Source organism: Leuciscus leuciscus (genome assembly GCF_965113295.1).
Source record: "Leuciscus leuciscus genome assembly, chromosome: 14".
In the NCBI taxonomy this organism is placed as follows: Eukaryota; Metazoa; Chordata; class Actinopteri; order Cypriniformes; family Leuciscidae; genus Leuciscus; species Leuciscus leuciscus.
This window is the reverse complement of record NC_138738.1, coordinates 10,487,139-10,503,260: the sequence shown is the minus strand read 5'-3', so window position 1 is coordinate 10,503,260 and position 16,122 is coordinate 10,487,139. Positions and strand designations below refer to the sequence as shown.

At 36.8% G+C, this 16,122-nt stretch overlaps 1 protein-coding gene across 3 annotated transcripts in view; it reads left to right on the top strand.

The window, feature by feature from the left end:
• The first annotated feature begins 962 nt into the window (after positions 1–962).
• Positions 963–16,122, top strand: part of rad18 (RAD18 E3 ubiquitin protein ligase) — a 39,109-nt gene continuing 23,949 nt past the window's right edge. For all 3 annotated transcript variants that reach the window (XM_082137362.1, XM_082137361.1, XM_082137360.1), the window contains exons 1-6: positions 963–1,141; positions 1,439–1,517; positions 1,638–1,699; positions 1,896–1,966; positions 11,507–11,808; positions 12,267–12,366. In XM_082137362.1, the coding sequence (XP_081993488.1) occupies positions 1,091–1,141; positions 1,439–1,517; positions 1,638–1,699; positions 1,896–1,966; positions 11,507–11,808; positions 12,267–12,366 (665 nt within the window). In that variant the 5' untranslated portion in view covers positions 963–1,090. The remainder of the gene's footprint in view (positions 1,142–1,438; positions 1,518–1,637; positions 1,700–1,895; positions 1,967–11,506; positions 11,809–12,266; positions 12,367–16,122) is intronic.

The window sequence follows — 16,122 nt, the reverse complement described above, 5'->3', positions numbered from 1 at the left end:
CACTCGCTGTTTACAAGAACTTCCAACGGTTAACGTGAGTGATGTTAACAATATTGTGAGGCAGTTAGCTGTCACACCTAAGAGTAAGAAAGAGAAGGGCTTTAAATTATATATTTTGAGCTACATCGACAACTTTGAGGGTGAGTATTCTCTCATATCATGCAAAATCTGACTACCGAATCGGTTTCTAAAATCGTCGTCTCCGTTTCTGAGAAAAATGTATTTTAAGAAAGTTTTGGCCCTAGCACACTTCGCTATAGAACGCGGCGCGCTATGCGGAAGTAAAGACACTGGCTGAGATTCTACCGGAAATACGTCAGCAGCGTTCGTGCATATGCGTATTCTACGGGATTCTACCCAAGCCGTCAAACTGACGTCATCCGTGAAAGAACAGCATTCCAGAGCGGAAGCACATTTTTAGGTTTTGATTAAAGATAAAATGCTAAAACCAGGACAAAATTATAATTTTTTTCTGTGTATTAACCATGGTATTAACTTAATTATTTCTGTTTATTAACACGGATTAATTGTTCACCACAAGGCTAGTAATGTGAGCTAACAAAGTAAGGCCTAATCATTATTAGGATTATTATAAGGATTACAATGTGGCTTCTTGACCCCTTCAAATGTTTTATGGAATAAATCAAATGATCTCTAAGGCCATTTTAATAAAATTCAACAAATATACAAATTATTTTAAAAAAGCATATTTATATCTAAAACATAAATGATTTGTTAATTTAAATATTTAAATGTTAAAGCATGTTGTATTCTAATTTAAGGATTCTGTTCCTACTTAAACATCTGGCTTTTGCAAATGTGCCTTCCTAAGTAAAATCATCATGGCAATCAAAGTTTCTGTCAAAATACCATAATTACTTTAATGTTGGTTACCATGGTATTTTTTTTTTCAAACGTGTGTCATACTGACGTTACATGAATTCAACCGGAAGTGACGAGATTGTAGGAAGTGTTTAGGCAATGCGCGGGAGTTTATTGTTGCTATCTAGAGAGCTGGAGTTCTAATTAATTTGTACAGATTTTTTTTTTAATCGTACTAAAGCTAATAACAGCACAGGAATTTGCGTAGATGGCTCAGCTAAATGAAGTGGACTTACCGCCGAACCTGTCATGTCTCAAAGTACGTTCATATATTCAACTTTGCTTAACGTTAGCCCTGTTGTTAAAACAAGATTATCCGCTACGAATGTGTTATCTGCTGCTCACATGTGTATAAGATAACGTTACACACCGATGTGCTTATGTTCTTGTTTCATGCCAACTGCTTCCCTGAAATTTAACTAAATAAATAGCATTGCATGTGTTTGTACATCATTGAGAACATGTCACGAAGCTCAGTGTCATAGATGTCCAGTAGTCAGGAGGGATATGCAGGTTTGTTTGACATCAGATCTTGTATATTTTGTGTGTGTATCAGAGCATGGACAATCTCCTCCGATGTCCTATCTGCTTTGAGTTTCTCAACATCACCATGATGACCCAGTGTTCACACAACTGTACGTATTATATCACTTTTACAGTTCAGTTTATATCCATTTAATGTTTTAATTGACATAATATTTTCTCTAAGCAAGACACTAAATTATTGCTTCTTTTCTTTTTGGTATTCCAAACAGTTTGTTCTCTGTGCATACGGAAGTTTTTCTCCTTTAAATTGTTGTGTCCTGTTTGTAACTCGGTAAGTGTCAGCTCTATCTATCTATCTATCTATCTATCTATCTATCTATCTATCTATCTATCTATCTATCTATCTATCTATCTATCATGTAAAAAATAATATGAATGAGTATCTGTCTGTCTGTCTGTAATATTTTAATTAAGTTAATATTTTCAGTAAACAGTTTCCATTAATATTAGTTCAACTCTCCTTGCAGCCGTCAACAGAACAAGACCTGAGGAACAACAGATTATTAGACGACTTAGTTCAGAGCTTCCAATCAGCAAGGTAAAGTTTATTTATTTTTAAAATATAAGCATTTATTTCAGTAAGTGCTGCTTTTTTATTTAGAAGTCTGTGGGTATGTTCTGTTTTTTTTATTTTATTTCTTATTTTACACTGTTATGTGGGAAATCTGGAATTATGCCAAATGGATGTAAACTTGGTAAAATGTTAAAGGTCATATTGCAGGTTAGAGTAGTCTACCCAGTGTGTCAATGTATAGAAAAATAATAATGATGGAATAAAATTAATAAATAATAAATAGATAATAATGTTTAAAGGAACACTATGTAGCTTTTCAACCTTCATAATATATTTCCAAGACTCTTGTGATGGTACATCGACTTACAATAGGTTGAATGACACGTCTCCCATAGCCTGACGGGGTCTGTATCGCTTTTACTGGCACTACGTAACTTCGGGGTTCGGGTAGTAACCCAAGCACAAAAAGAACTACAAAATTCGACCGCTTTACGGCATACGTCACTTCCCCCACCACTTCCTCAAATTTGGACGTGAGCGTTTATATACTGCATGGACGTGAGAGGCCAACCAGCGTTTGTTTTCGGCTTTCGTGCGTATGTTTTTGTCATGGGGGCTGTTTACACCTGGCCACTAAATGCGTTTTCTCAGATTGGATAGCTATCTGATCGTGAAAAGAACAGGTGTAAATGTCCTCCGAAACGCATTCAAGACGGATTTGAATCCGATCGCTCAAACCACTTCAGGAGGAGGTCTGAGACGCATTCCAGACGAAACTGGACAAGTGTGCATTGTTCTTGAAACCACATATGTAAATTGTACTCCTCCCAAAACATTTTAAAAAATAAAAAAATAAAAAAACTTGAGCGTGTTATAGTCTATATGTTATTGCCAGATATGACGACGCTACTGGAACACGCATTACCGCAGCTGAGCATCGATTCATCAAGACAACGTGCAAACTATCGCAAATCAAAGTGAAAGTAAGTCGCAGACGCTTATCACACAACCATCATCATTAAAAGTAAAGAAACGAAATGATCTTAGCAGGGCTGTTACTGCTCTCTCTTATTGCTGTCTTTGATTTTGGAAATTTTAGCTGATGATCAATAAAATGAAGCTCATATCTGTTGCTTTCGGTGACGTGCACTCCATTAAATCTGCATATAGCGCGAGAATTGAAGATCGGATTTAAATCCGTTTCGCAAAAACACATTTATGTGACCAGGTGTAAATGGAATCGTTTTGATAAATCAGAAATCCGATCTGAGAAAACGCATTTAGTGGCCAGTAAATAAATCTCTTATTTGTAAACTTGTTTGCATTCTATGTTGTATGTTGTTGCGCTTGCTTGTAGTAGGCTATGTCATTTTTTTTTACGATGCTGTTCATTCATCCATTGCTGATAATTAGACCAGTCCAATAATTTCCACATATGTCTAGCTAGCTTTCGATTATCAGAGCTGTTAACAGACTTGCTAACAAACACTCGTTTCTCTTACGTGTTTTTTGCGTTATGTTTTATTGCCTAGCTTGCCTCACGAACTAGTTTGCCAGCTGAACTCCGGTGTTGTGAGGTGTCCTGAGGGATATCAGACGACGCTGTTGACGTTGATTCTTGCGATTATCATGAGAACAGTTTTCAATATCTCACATAAATATCCATACATAAATAAGTCTAACGTAGAGGTTGGGGGGGTGGAGGGGTATTTACGACAGTGCAAGTATTCCACAGCGACTCTAGGGGTCGCTGTTTGACAAACACAATTTCTCCACAGTGTGCTTTTAAATATAAATATATACTTATAAAACGCTATTAATGCTTCTGGAGTAGTTTTTGTGAGAATTTTACTTCCGCATCTGAAAACTGCCAAACCGGAAGTGACGTAACGGGAGGGAGTGCGGTTAAAGTAAATAATAGGAAAGCAATGGATCGCAATGACGTTCGGACGATGAGGAAATTGTAAATGTTTACTCGTGTGACGAACCTCAGCCATATAATTATTAGCCTGCTATGCGGCCAAGAGAGCAGGGACAGGCCAGGATTAGACAGAACAACAGTCAGAGGAGACAAATTGAGTTGTGGTGTGAGGAGACAAATTGAGTTGTGGTGTGAGGAGACAAATTGAGTTGTGGTGTGAGGAGAACAGGGCAGATGTCTTGGTGAGAGACCTGTGTTAGCTTATGGAGGCCCTATATCCACGTTAGCCGACGATATGTATAACACTCTGCTCAGATCACAATATTGTACAGATTATCATCATGTATCAGGCAATAGCAAAGCTGGTATTGGACCTAGTTACCTGTATGTGTTGTGTCAGCCATTAGGAGACAGTTTCCAGAGGAAGAGGGACTTTATAAAGGTTTTGAATGGCCCCATTTTGGTGACAATGAATAAAAAAATAATCACAACTGTCGTACTGTATAAAAACTTTATATGTAGAAACAGCCAACACAAACATTAAAGTGGTTTTGTACAGATTGAAAATGAATTATAGAACTATTTACAGACTAATAACAAACACATAAATGCATTACATTACAAGTTTATGTAGGATATGTTCATGAATTAAAGTAAGACAAGGCACATTTTGTAAAACAGAAGTACAATAAGTGATCTCTGACGGATCAGTGACCGATCATGTTGAATTCATTCTTGAATTCAGATATTATGAATTCAAGAAGGCTTGATCACTCTGTGAATGATTTGCAATTTAATTTCTGCAGAACTCTAGATCTGCTGCTGCAAAAAAATGTGTTGGCCTGAATATCAGTCTGATTGAAAGTCATTTGGGGGTTAATTAATGGGTTGAGAGAAAATTGAACAGGAAAAATTAATTGCTTTATATTCAACAGAAAATACTTTGATATTGGTCCATTTTTTATATATTGACAGAGTGTGAGGTCATATTCAGTCTTCATTTGCTCAAGGATTTAATCTCAGAAGGTAAAGTTTGAATCTGGTGCATATATAGAGACTTCTCTTATTGGAATATGTTGGTAGACATGACTATGAATAGAATCAAATGAGTGACTTATTAAAAAGAAATAAACTATTATTAATTATAAATACCTTTTAAAACTACATCAATTCCACATAAAACTACATAATCTGATGAATACCATTCTCTTTTTTTTTTGTCTTTGTAACATTGATTAAGATTCAGCTACAAAGTCCCAGACCTGCTGATTGACTGCCAAAATATGTTTGGTCACAGGAGTTTCTGTGAATTGGCACTACAAATGTTGTTCCTATGAATGACAGCCTGTATAAACTTATGCTTCTGTTCTGCCATCATGTGCATGAAACTACTATCCCTGACAGTGTAACTCTAAATCCATTAATGAAAGGATACTTTAAAGTTTAAGAACTTGCCTGAAGGTATCAGAAAATCAGCTAATTTATTAGAATTATGAGATTTACTTAAGAATTAATGTTAGTCCTTTATTGAATGCAGTGTCTTCCATCTCGTGACAAACTTGAAAAAGTAATTCATTTGACCTAATGTCCTAGTCTGCCATGGGATTCGGGATTTCCTTTAACAATCAAGTGGGTTTTTATTTTCAATATTCAGGTCTATATCTTTGGCATACTTCACCTGCTGCAGGACTCAAGGAAGCCATGTTTCGCTCCAAAGAGTCTTAAGTTCTCAGACTGTAGACATACAGACATACAAAGTCTTCAACTTACCTGAGGAAATTGAAAATAAATTGACAAGAAATGTGTGTGAGTGTATGCATGTATATATGCGATGTTGTTGGGTATTGCGATAACGATATTTCTTGCGATATTACAGATATGTAATGATCATACTAAAATAAACAGGTAGGCTAATAGATATTCTTCTGATCTTCTGATCTCAGTTTTTTCATAAAGAGTTAACGTTACACATGCAACACTTTGATTAATGGTTGTCTGTGAGACTCTGTTATTGTTACTTGGCATTTCGTTAGCAGTTTTGGTAGATTTGGGCTTACACTTTTTGAAGTCTTCATATAGCTCCCTCCCTGAGACTGCGTTCCAGATGACTGTGGAGATTAGTTTCCTCTCGATGTGGCCAACATTTTTCGGCACGACTTAGTGACACCGTCACTTATGTTCACATATCGCGTTTTTTGCGCGCAAAATGGAAGCACATTTTTCCAGGCCCGCCTATGCCGCGAAGAGATGAGAACATCTGAACTTTTTCGAATTCCGCAAGCTCACGCAGGTCATGGTTGCATAGCAACGACAGACGCAAGCGCTTGTGGAAAGGAGATAGCGGCACGGCCGCGCTTTCCATGCGTTTTTAGCAGGGGGGCAGTGTTTCGGAAAACATTGAAGCTTCCCCGGGCGCCGCCATTGATTAGCTGACCCCCACCTGCTGTTAGCATTCCATTGACTCCCATTCATTTTGGCGTCACTTTGACAGCGAATAACTTTACATCTGAGGCGTTTAAAGACTCCATTTGTCCATTATTTATTTCTAAAGAAACACGAAAATGTATAAAAGGCTCCATTACCTTGTATCTTACGTTATGGCCGTGTAGATGCAGTTTTTGTAAAATTAGGCTAACGATTGCGTCATAACCACGCGACTCTCTGGAAATTACCGTATAGACAGGAGCAGAAGCTCGTGGGCAATCGGGGGGACGTGGAGGCAAAATGACAAAATGATTAATCAGAATACTTAGCAAAAGTTGCTCCTGCTCCTAGCTCATGGACACCTCCTACTCACACAACCTGTCTCTGCAAGTTTCGGAAGGGAATGATTCAGATTTCTCTTGGCACAGCTACTAGAAGACAGACGGGTTGCTCACGTCACATCTACGTCGTCAAGCTCAGTTTGAGTCTGCGCAGTACGCTGAGCCATCAGGAAGTGAGAGCTTCTAATTGACTTCACTTTTCTCCGTTGAAACCTATGGGGTCGCTGTGTCCAGTTTATATACGGTCTATGGTTTTTAGACGCGATATGTGAACAGCCCCTTTCACAGTACCTGCATTTATGACACGTCTTCTCTATTGAAGCCAAAATATGGCCATATTTCAGACGAACAGTTCTCTTTAGGCACAGGCTCTTCGCTGTTGTCATTTTCCTCACTTGTCTCTACTCCCGTCATTAGTTTTTATTTTCCACTCTCTGCTCTGAGCCACTAGGTTCCCCTTTGGGCCCGATCTAGCCAATAGCATAATAGCACCTACTGGGGAGGCGGGTATGAAGATAGTAAGGCCACATTTGATTGGTCGAATTTGGATAAACAACCCATGCATGCATGCATCACACAAATGCTTGGCACATAAAATAAATGTAGTTTATCGCACCTCTCTGCGATACGGATATCGCATATACTATTATCGCGATAACGATAATTTTTCGATATATTGTGCAGCCCTATATACTGTGTATTGTAAACCTACTATCCTATAGTAAGACTTTTCCCACATGTACCTCAAATTAAGTGTAAAAGTGCAAGGTAGTGAATAGCCAGAGTGCACAGTATTTTTTTTTTTTTTTTTTGTGCGATATTAGTTTTTAAATCAGTCTCTCTAGGTGCCATCAATCTCCTCCGTGTTGTTTGCCCATGAATGTGCCTAATATAGTTGGATGGTGGAGTTTCAGATGGCCATCAGGATGAAGAGGAAGATGCCTTATGGGACAGTGTTTTAATTTCCTGTTTTCTCAGAGTGATGATGTCAAAGGCATGTGTCATCTTTTAGGACAGGGCATTGGGGACAGTTGTTAAGGCCTTTGGTTTAGACATAGCATTGTTTTTTTTGTGCCTTTCTTTGGGTAGTGTATCTTAGCTAGAATATCTTTTTGTGATTTATTACATTCATATATGTGTACATAGTATTGAATTTTAAAAGATCACAATCTCGATTCAAGCATCCACGGGATCTTATTCCTAAAGGAGAATGATTTGTCTGTCTATTAAACCTTTGACAAGTACGATCACAGCGGATCATTCATATCTGCGCAGATCCAGAGGGAGCAGCTGTCATGTATAGGTATGAAACAGCGTCACAAAGCGGTGGTCTTTTCAACCACACAGTTTCATTATTTAGTTTACAGTAATTCAAATTGTCACAAAAGTACTCTGATAAAAACACAGTACTATCAAAATGAAATGAAAAAACGGCTAAACAGAGGAGAGTCTACTAGCAAAGAGAGAGCACGACAGACTGAGCTTGTAATAAAACGAAAATCAACATTGGCTTGGCTTTTCTGATATGGCTAGAACTTAGGGATTTATGATGATGTAAAGGCGAGCGAAGTGAGTTAGGTATTTTATTGGACAGATAAATTGCCATATGTCGCTCTCTAACAAAGTTCATTGTAAAGCATTATATATTGTGAAGGCTCATTTCATAGCGCTTTGTAGCACTGTGTTGGAATTTATTTTCCTAGGAAGTACCGTGTTTATTAATGAAGAAAAGTCTTCAGCTAGTCAGCTTAAGATCTTCCCATTTAAAATCGCTATATCTCTTAAGCCTAGTAGTGAATGTTTTATGAGCAGTGGGTTAACCAGATATTCTCATAACCGCACAGTCACGCAGAGCCGAAGCACAACCAAACCAATTATCTTCCACAAAATGCATGCAGTTTTGTTTAACCAATAGAGGACCAACATTTTCATAGACTGCAGAAATTAGCATTTTGTCAGAACCTCTTGTAAATTACATGTTATTGAGTGTAGTTGTCTATTCAGAATCATGGGTGAATTGTGATCTCTATTTTAGAGATCTGTGATCTTCTAGTTTTTCCAGAATCGTGCAACTTTAGTTCATAATTTTTTTTTTTTAAAGAATTTGTGGAATAATCATGTTTTAGGTAGGCTGAGTGCCCATTAGCAAAGATGGCAGATTTTCGATCTCCTGCTGTCCTGTGCCAGGCATTGAGTTGAGTGGGAAGGCCAGTTTTCTCCCTATATTATAGACCTTCTTTGTCACAATGAGTGCAATTAGCCTTGTGTTTCCAGGTCTGAATATCGACCCGTCTGAGCTACTGCTGTTGCAAGCTCATTGTCCTTGACTCTTCCTTCTCTTGTTGTCAGAAGATCAAGGAGCTTCCAAAAGAGATCCAAGTTTTGAATGAATGAATTTTCACTTCTATACAAACTGGAAAAGCCTGTTTTTTCTGCCTTTTGTAGGCTTTTTGTTCTTAAATCCAGGATGTTATACTCTTCAGTCATGGCTATACTTATAAACCTGTTCAAAACTGCTGTTCCACTTTGTCCTGTTTTCTTAGCTGTAATGTGCTGGTGATTATGCAATGTATGTGGTTCACTACAGCAATACATTTTCTCTGTGGGTTCAGTTTGCCTTACTAGATTCACATCAGCGCTTTGGGGACTGAAAGTAGACAGGATTTTCTGAGGGGGTCCATGAGGGTTTTTTATGGTCCTGGCTGGGTGGGTAGTTATGCCTTTAGGTACAAGACTGCAATTGATTTTGAAAAGCATTACTGAAGAAAGGCCAAACAATTAGGACAGTTTGTTGTTTATAAGTTAAAGGGATCAAATCATAATTTTTTTTTTCAGTCCCTTTATTAGGTTAGTCAAGGTTATTTCTCCAAACAACCATTTTCCACCATCATGTTTTATTGTCTTTTTTTGCTGCTGTGTCTTTAAGACTTCTACAAAAACAGCCTGTTTACATGTAAAACGAGTAACGGTGTGTACCCAGTGGCATAATTACACATGATGATATTTCAGAAGCACATACACACATACTCTCAGATACTTTGAACACATTTTCCCAATTTTGCCTATAATCAGTGCATAAAATGTGCATCCTGAATCCTGTTATTTAGGCTGTTCGGCTCTTGTTTTGCAATCTTTCTTGACATTTTCATTTACTCTCAACTGACTGCAAAAAACCTACAAAAGCACATTTGTTAATTCGTTCAGGGGCCAGAGGTATTATTTTGGGATATACAGTAGATCCACATAGTGAGTTTTTAATAACCTCAGTCACGGTTCCATCCTGTAAATGGACCTTTCAGAACATGTATTAAATCTCATTTTTAGCTTAACAGGAAGATGGGGATTGAGGCTTTATATCTCCTTTTTTCCTTAGGGTAATGGGTGAAGATCGGATTTTATTTCCATTTTTAGCTTTAGTCTGTTTGTGGGTTTGATGAGATGTTAGGTCTTTTCTAATAGCATTGACATATAAGGAGGAAAACTGATGTCACTCTTCAGATGTTAATGTATACCAAAAATGGTCAGAACCACTTTAATACCAATTGGGACACCTTGTTTCTTTTTCTTAAACGTTTAATTTTGTGTGCATATATGTGGACTAACGGTCAAACAAAGAGAAATAAAAGGTTTCAATATGGAAAGTGGCGTTTGCACACCTCATTGACTCCACTTTATGGCTCTGTAATGGCCTCACAGCCACTCACTGTGTTTGTTGGCTTTCCACATTTCCACTGGAATTGCGAAACCGACAGGTGCTTGCCTGCATGCATTCACTCTCTCTCACACTTTCTTTTATGTACTCTTTTTCTCTTTCTCGCTCCTTCTGCCCTTCTGTCGTCCCCTCAAATTATTTTTCACTATTTCGTCTCTCACTCTCCCTCAGTGGGGAAGGGGATATATTCGAAGGCTTACACATTGTACAGTACAGAGAAGCACAGTATTGCTGTCAAAAACACTTTTACTGACAAATTGTCACCTTAGTGTCTCAGATGAAGGATGCTCAAACAGCTTTTTTTGTGTCCTTGGCCCAGTTTATCGTCTTAGAATGTGTTTTTATATTTTATTTTTATTTTTTATATTAGATATTGGATGTGCCTTGCATATACCTCATGACCCAAAGTACGTGGAAGATCCTTTTATCTCTGTAATTCTGGGATAGAGCACTTAGGCGTAAAATGTGGTTTATAATTGCTTTGAATACAAATACCGCTCAAAAGTTTGGGGTCAGTAAAGTGTGCATTAAATTCATCAAAAGTAACAGTAAAGACTTTTATTTTGTTTCCATTTCAAATACAAATGCTTTTCTTTTGAACTTTGTTCATCAAAGAGTCATGAAAAAATGTATCACAATTTGCACAAAACTATTAAGCAGCACAATCGTTTTCAGCGTCTGTAATTAGAAATGTTTCTTGAGCGCCAAATCATCATTAGAATTTCTGAAGGATCATGTGACACTGAGGACTGGAGTAATGATGCTGAAAATTCAGCTTTGCCATCACAGGAATAATTTACATTTTAAAATATATTAAAATAGAAAACTGTTATTTTAAATTGTAATATTTCACAATATTACTCTTTTGTACTATATTATTGATCAAATAAATAACCTTAGTGAGCATAAGAGACTTTTCAAAAACGTTTAAAAAGCTAGTGTATATGGCACAATTCCAGTTTATAGAATGCTAACTATTTTTGAATGGTCAAAGTATATATAATTTAAAGTGTCAATTTAATAAACTTATGTTAACATGACTAAATGTAATTTAAATATAGTAATGTTTCATATATGATTAAAACCCTGAGTTAACCAGAAACTCCAACACCATTGTCAGCATTCACACTTTTATGAACATGTTGTTTGTAACTCTCCATCTCCAGGCAAAAGTTGTGTCACTCAAATTTGGAATCACCCCCTATTTCACCTCAAACCCCAGCTATGATGATCAAAGGCAAAGCAGCAAGACAGAAGGGCATCAAAAAGGAAGCAAGCACCCTCAGTCATTTTTTCCAAAAGAAGACCACCATGACCCCAGTCAAATCAGAACCAGTGGAGGTGTGCTTACTACAGCCAGGCACCATCAAACTAGAAAGTGTGGAGGAAACAGCAATCGTAAAAGAGGAGAAGATGGATACATCAGCTTTTCCTTCCACATCACAAAGCACTAAGCCGGTGGCTAAAGGTAACTAATGCCACTTATGCCATTTTATTGCATTTATATTGTATGTTTGGTATAAACATGCGTATTAGTTAAATGTTAAAAATAAAGGACACTTGTAATTGTTTTTCTTGATTTGCTACTATATATTTAGTTCTTGAATGTGTAAATTGTGGTAATGTCATTTTGTGATTCTCTTGTGTGAAACTTTATGTGCTGCTGTCTTGACCAGGTCTCTCTGGAAGAAGAGATAGGAATATCTCAATGTGATTCTCCTGGTTAAATAAAGGAAGAAATAATAATTGGATTTAAAAAATATGTTTTTATTCAGTCTAATACACTGTAATTTTTGTCTATTGTCTAAGAAAAAAACGTTTAATCACATCTGATCTTTTTATATTTAAATGGCAATGGCTTTGTGTTTGTGCTTTGCCTAATTTTGCTTTTTCTAATAAGCAATAATCTTCAATAATTTGTTGCAGTGGAATGTCCTGTCTGTGAGGTGTGTGTGCCCGAACAGCACATTAATAAACATCTGGATATGTGTCTGAGCCGAGACGATAAGAAAGAGGGATTGAGAAGGTAAGGAGAATATTTGCCCTGTAATGCAATAGCACTATGTGAAGTTTGATGGAGAAAATGGTCTTATCTTTCTTTGACTGCAGGACACATTTTGTGATTTTCTAGAGAATCACTAGATGCTGCTAATTGACCTGCTGTTATTCAAATTCAGAATTGTCAGTTTTTGTTCAGTAGGTCAACAAAAAACAAATTAATTATGAATAACTGACATTTCAGACATAATAGAAAAAGATATTGTTCATTTTTGCCAACGAAAAAGAATCCAATCCAGGATGAAATGAGGACAAGGAGAGTGATGCAAATGGCAAAACATTTCAAATATCTTTAAACACCATTTATCCAATAAGTGGAGCAGAACTTATTTCTGTATTACATAATGTAATTCTCTTTTCTTCAAGTAAATTGTGCTTTTGTTGTACAAATTGTTTGTCTAGTTGTCCATCAAGCTCAATTTTCTTAAACCTGTTTATTTTTCTACCTAATCAGATACCCTATACAATTTTTCTCTTATGCATGTGTCTGAGTTAGTTGGATAAAGTTTAACAAATGAACTGATTGCTGAAAAAACTGTTCTTGAGTAGATGGTTAAATTTAAGATAACCTCGTTCTGTGGGGGGGAAATTATGGCCACTTAAAAAGTAGCTGAAGAGTACTTGTGGTTAAAGAATGGATTCAGTCCTTATAAAATAACATTCCCTATAGATTATAGCTTGTCTCCATCCCTCCCCCTCTACTTACCCACCCCTTTTCACCTGAGGGACATTCTGAAGGGCCGACATTTGGTGTGCATGTGTGATTGACAGAAAGAGTGATTTCATTTACTGGACACCTTGAGGGTAACGTGATGAATGAGGGTGTGTGTCAGCACTTCTGTGGCCTTAAGCCCATCCTGACATACTAATGCTACAGGGATGAATGAAATTTGCACCTTTTCATGCTTAACTGTCTGTATTTTTGTGTAATAGTGTTGGATCTGATACTTATATCTAATACTTAATATTAGGTTTAAGTAATAATTCAAACCTTAGTGATTTCCTTTCTTCTGTGGAACACAAAAGAAGATATTTTGAAGAACATTGGGGTCCAAACTACACTGGACCCCACTGACTTTCATCCCCCCAATATATTTTGTTTTCCACCAAAGAAAATCAGTCGTAAAGGTTTGGAATGAGAAAATGATTTTCATTTTTTGGTGGACTGTCCCAGAGTGTTTCAATTTTCAATTTTATAATTGAAAATGAAGAAATGTTACTGTGTTAGTCATATTCAAATTTATGCTACCTTGTAAATTAGCCTATCAGGTAAGGACGTATACTAAAAGCAATTTGATAAAAAGAAAAATGAAAGAAAGAAAAAGATAGAAAATAGCCTGAAAGAAAATGTTTCTATGTATTTCATGGACATTCTACTTGCCACTTCCTTTCATTGTAGATCTGACACATTTCCTCTGTCAGGGAAAGATAAAATAATGTATGACCCCTATAAAGATTAGAAAGACAAGTTAACAAGTAAATAGCAATACAGCCAACTACCATAGCCATGCCATGCTGACAAACTGAGCAACCAGACAATGACTTTTCAGAGAATTGACCAAAGGACCAGCAAAACAATGACAGAGTTGTAGAGCTATTTGGCTGACATCAGAGAAACTGTCCTGATAGCAACAGCCTCTTCACCACTTGAGATTCAGCTCTGGGACAGTGCCTAGGAGAAAGACATTTCTGAGAAAGACTGGCATTAAATCATGTAAAAGCCATGGGACATATCCTGAAATTTTTTGGTAGTAAATTTTGTGCTCTGACAAGAATTAAGTTCTTTGGCTTGAAAGCAAAGCACTATGTTTGGTGAAAAATACAACCCAGTACCAGTTAACACCTAATCTGCCTTGGTGGCAGTGTCATGTTTATGGGATTTCTTTTTCAGATGGTGGAACTGGAATGTTTGTTGGCATCAAGGCCCAAATGGATTAAGCCCAATGCATGCAAATCCTTGTTTCAGTCAGCCAGAAATTTGAGTTAGTTACTTTCTCACATGACAGTTGAACAAACTACACTTTAAAACTATAAAGTTATTGGTTTATAGTTATTCTAGACGCATACTTGAATCCAATTGAAAATTTATGCTATGACCTGAACAGTCCCTCTCCATCTAATTTGAATTGTTTTACATGTTGTAAAATCGATAAAAACAGCTGTAACACACACTTGAGGTTCATTTTATATTAATGTGACAAGTTTTTTGCTTTTCTCGAAAACTGTTAATAATAAATGCAATTTCACTTTGAATGGTTTCTAAAGAAATGGTTTCTTTTATCTTTTTAGGGGCCAAGCCCCAAAAGGGCTGTAGCCCCTATTGTATCTGTTAGTTTTCTTCACTATTCTTCTTCTTCTTCCCGAATGGAAGTCTATGGCTGCCCTATCAACGGAACATAGTAAAATGATGAAATCTGGCACACTTGTAGTGATAATCATGAATAGTAATCTGACCAATTTTGGAGTTTCTAAGACCAACTCTATAGCTCTTTTGAACCCTTTGTTCTAGAAAAATTACATTTAGTTCACCCGATTCTTCTCTTCATGCTGATCCCATTCAACATTTTACATTAAGACTCCATCCATTACAGTAGTGGCCATTTTGAAAAGCACAGTATTCAGTTTTTTTCGATGCTCCTTCTCCAAATTTTGCCCAAAATCTGACCAGATGATCTTTGAACTGAGCTGCACAGAAATGTCTGAACAGATGTTTCTATTATTAATAATCTTTGTTCAAAAGTTATGATGTCGTGAACTTAACAAGTCTACCCAAAATTGGTTCAGAGGCTGTATCTCGGTCAAACTTTAAACAATCAATATGAAAATGTTGTCCAAAATCGGCTCAGATGATCTTTCGACTGAGCTGCACAGAAATTGTTATATTCGCTACCGTCTCCGAATGTGACCTTGCCTGTGTTTGTTGTCTTATTCCAGTTAGCTTAGCATGCTAACCAGTTGCCATTCTTTCTATTTTGGCTCTTCAGCTATCAGGTCAACCATAAGTTACATTAGCATTAAATTAGCTTAGCATGCTAATCTGGTTAAAATATTAAGTAATGCTTTGATGTGCCCATTCTCACACTGGAAGCTCTCCTCAGCAGCCTGGTGAATCAGCGTCAGAGTGGTGTAACTTACTAAGCCACATGCCGCAAACCTTTCAGGTCGTGGGTTCTAATCCCATGTGGCACATGCCCAGACTGCAAGAAGTACTGTGGCCAGAATTGGTGTTAAAGTTGCTTTTGTTCCAGACATTTTCTGAGACATATCTTATTAAATATAACATATTTATATACAATATCTTCGTTTTGAGTCGATTCTCACTTGAAGTATGGAACTTTGGCATATCTGTGAACACGCATCTTCCTAGTGGCACAATGAGATGAGTGACAGGCACCTGAGGGTTTGAGTCCCATGTAGAACAACTTTATAAAATTGTGTGTAATTTGTCATTTAGATTCCTTTATTATCCAGGCAAGCGTTGTACTAATCTTTCTTCCTATTGGATTAGAAATAAATGTGTTTTTGTTCATTTTAAGTTTATTCTCACCTTGGAAGCTGTTCCTCAAAGAACTATAGAATTTTTTTTTTACTTTTACTCATGGATCCTTTGAAACGGGCTTGGCCCCGTGATGGCTGCTTGCTGCTATTTTTTCTAATTGTCTATGTAAATTTGTTTTGACAACTGTTTTTCTTTTTTTGTATAATTTTCATTCTATTTGACAAA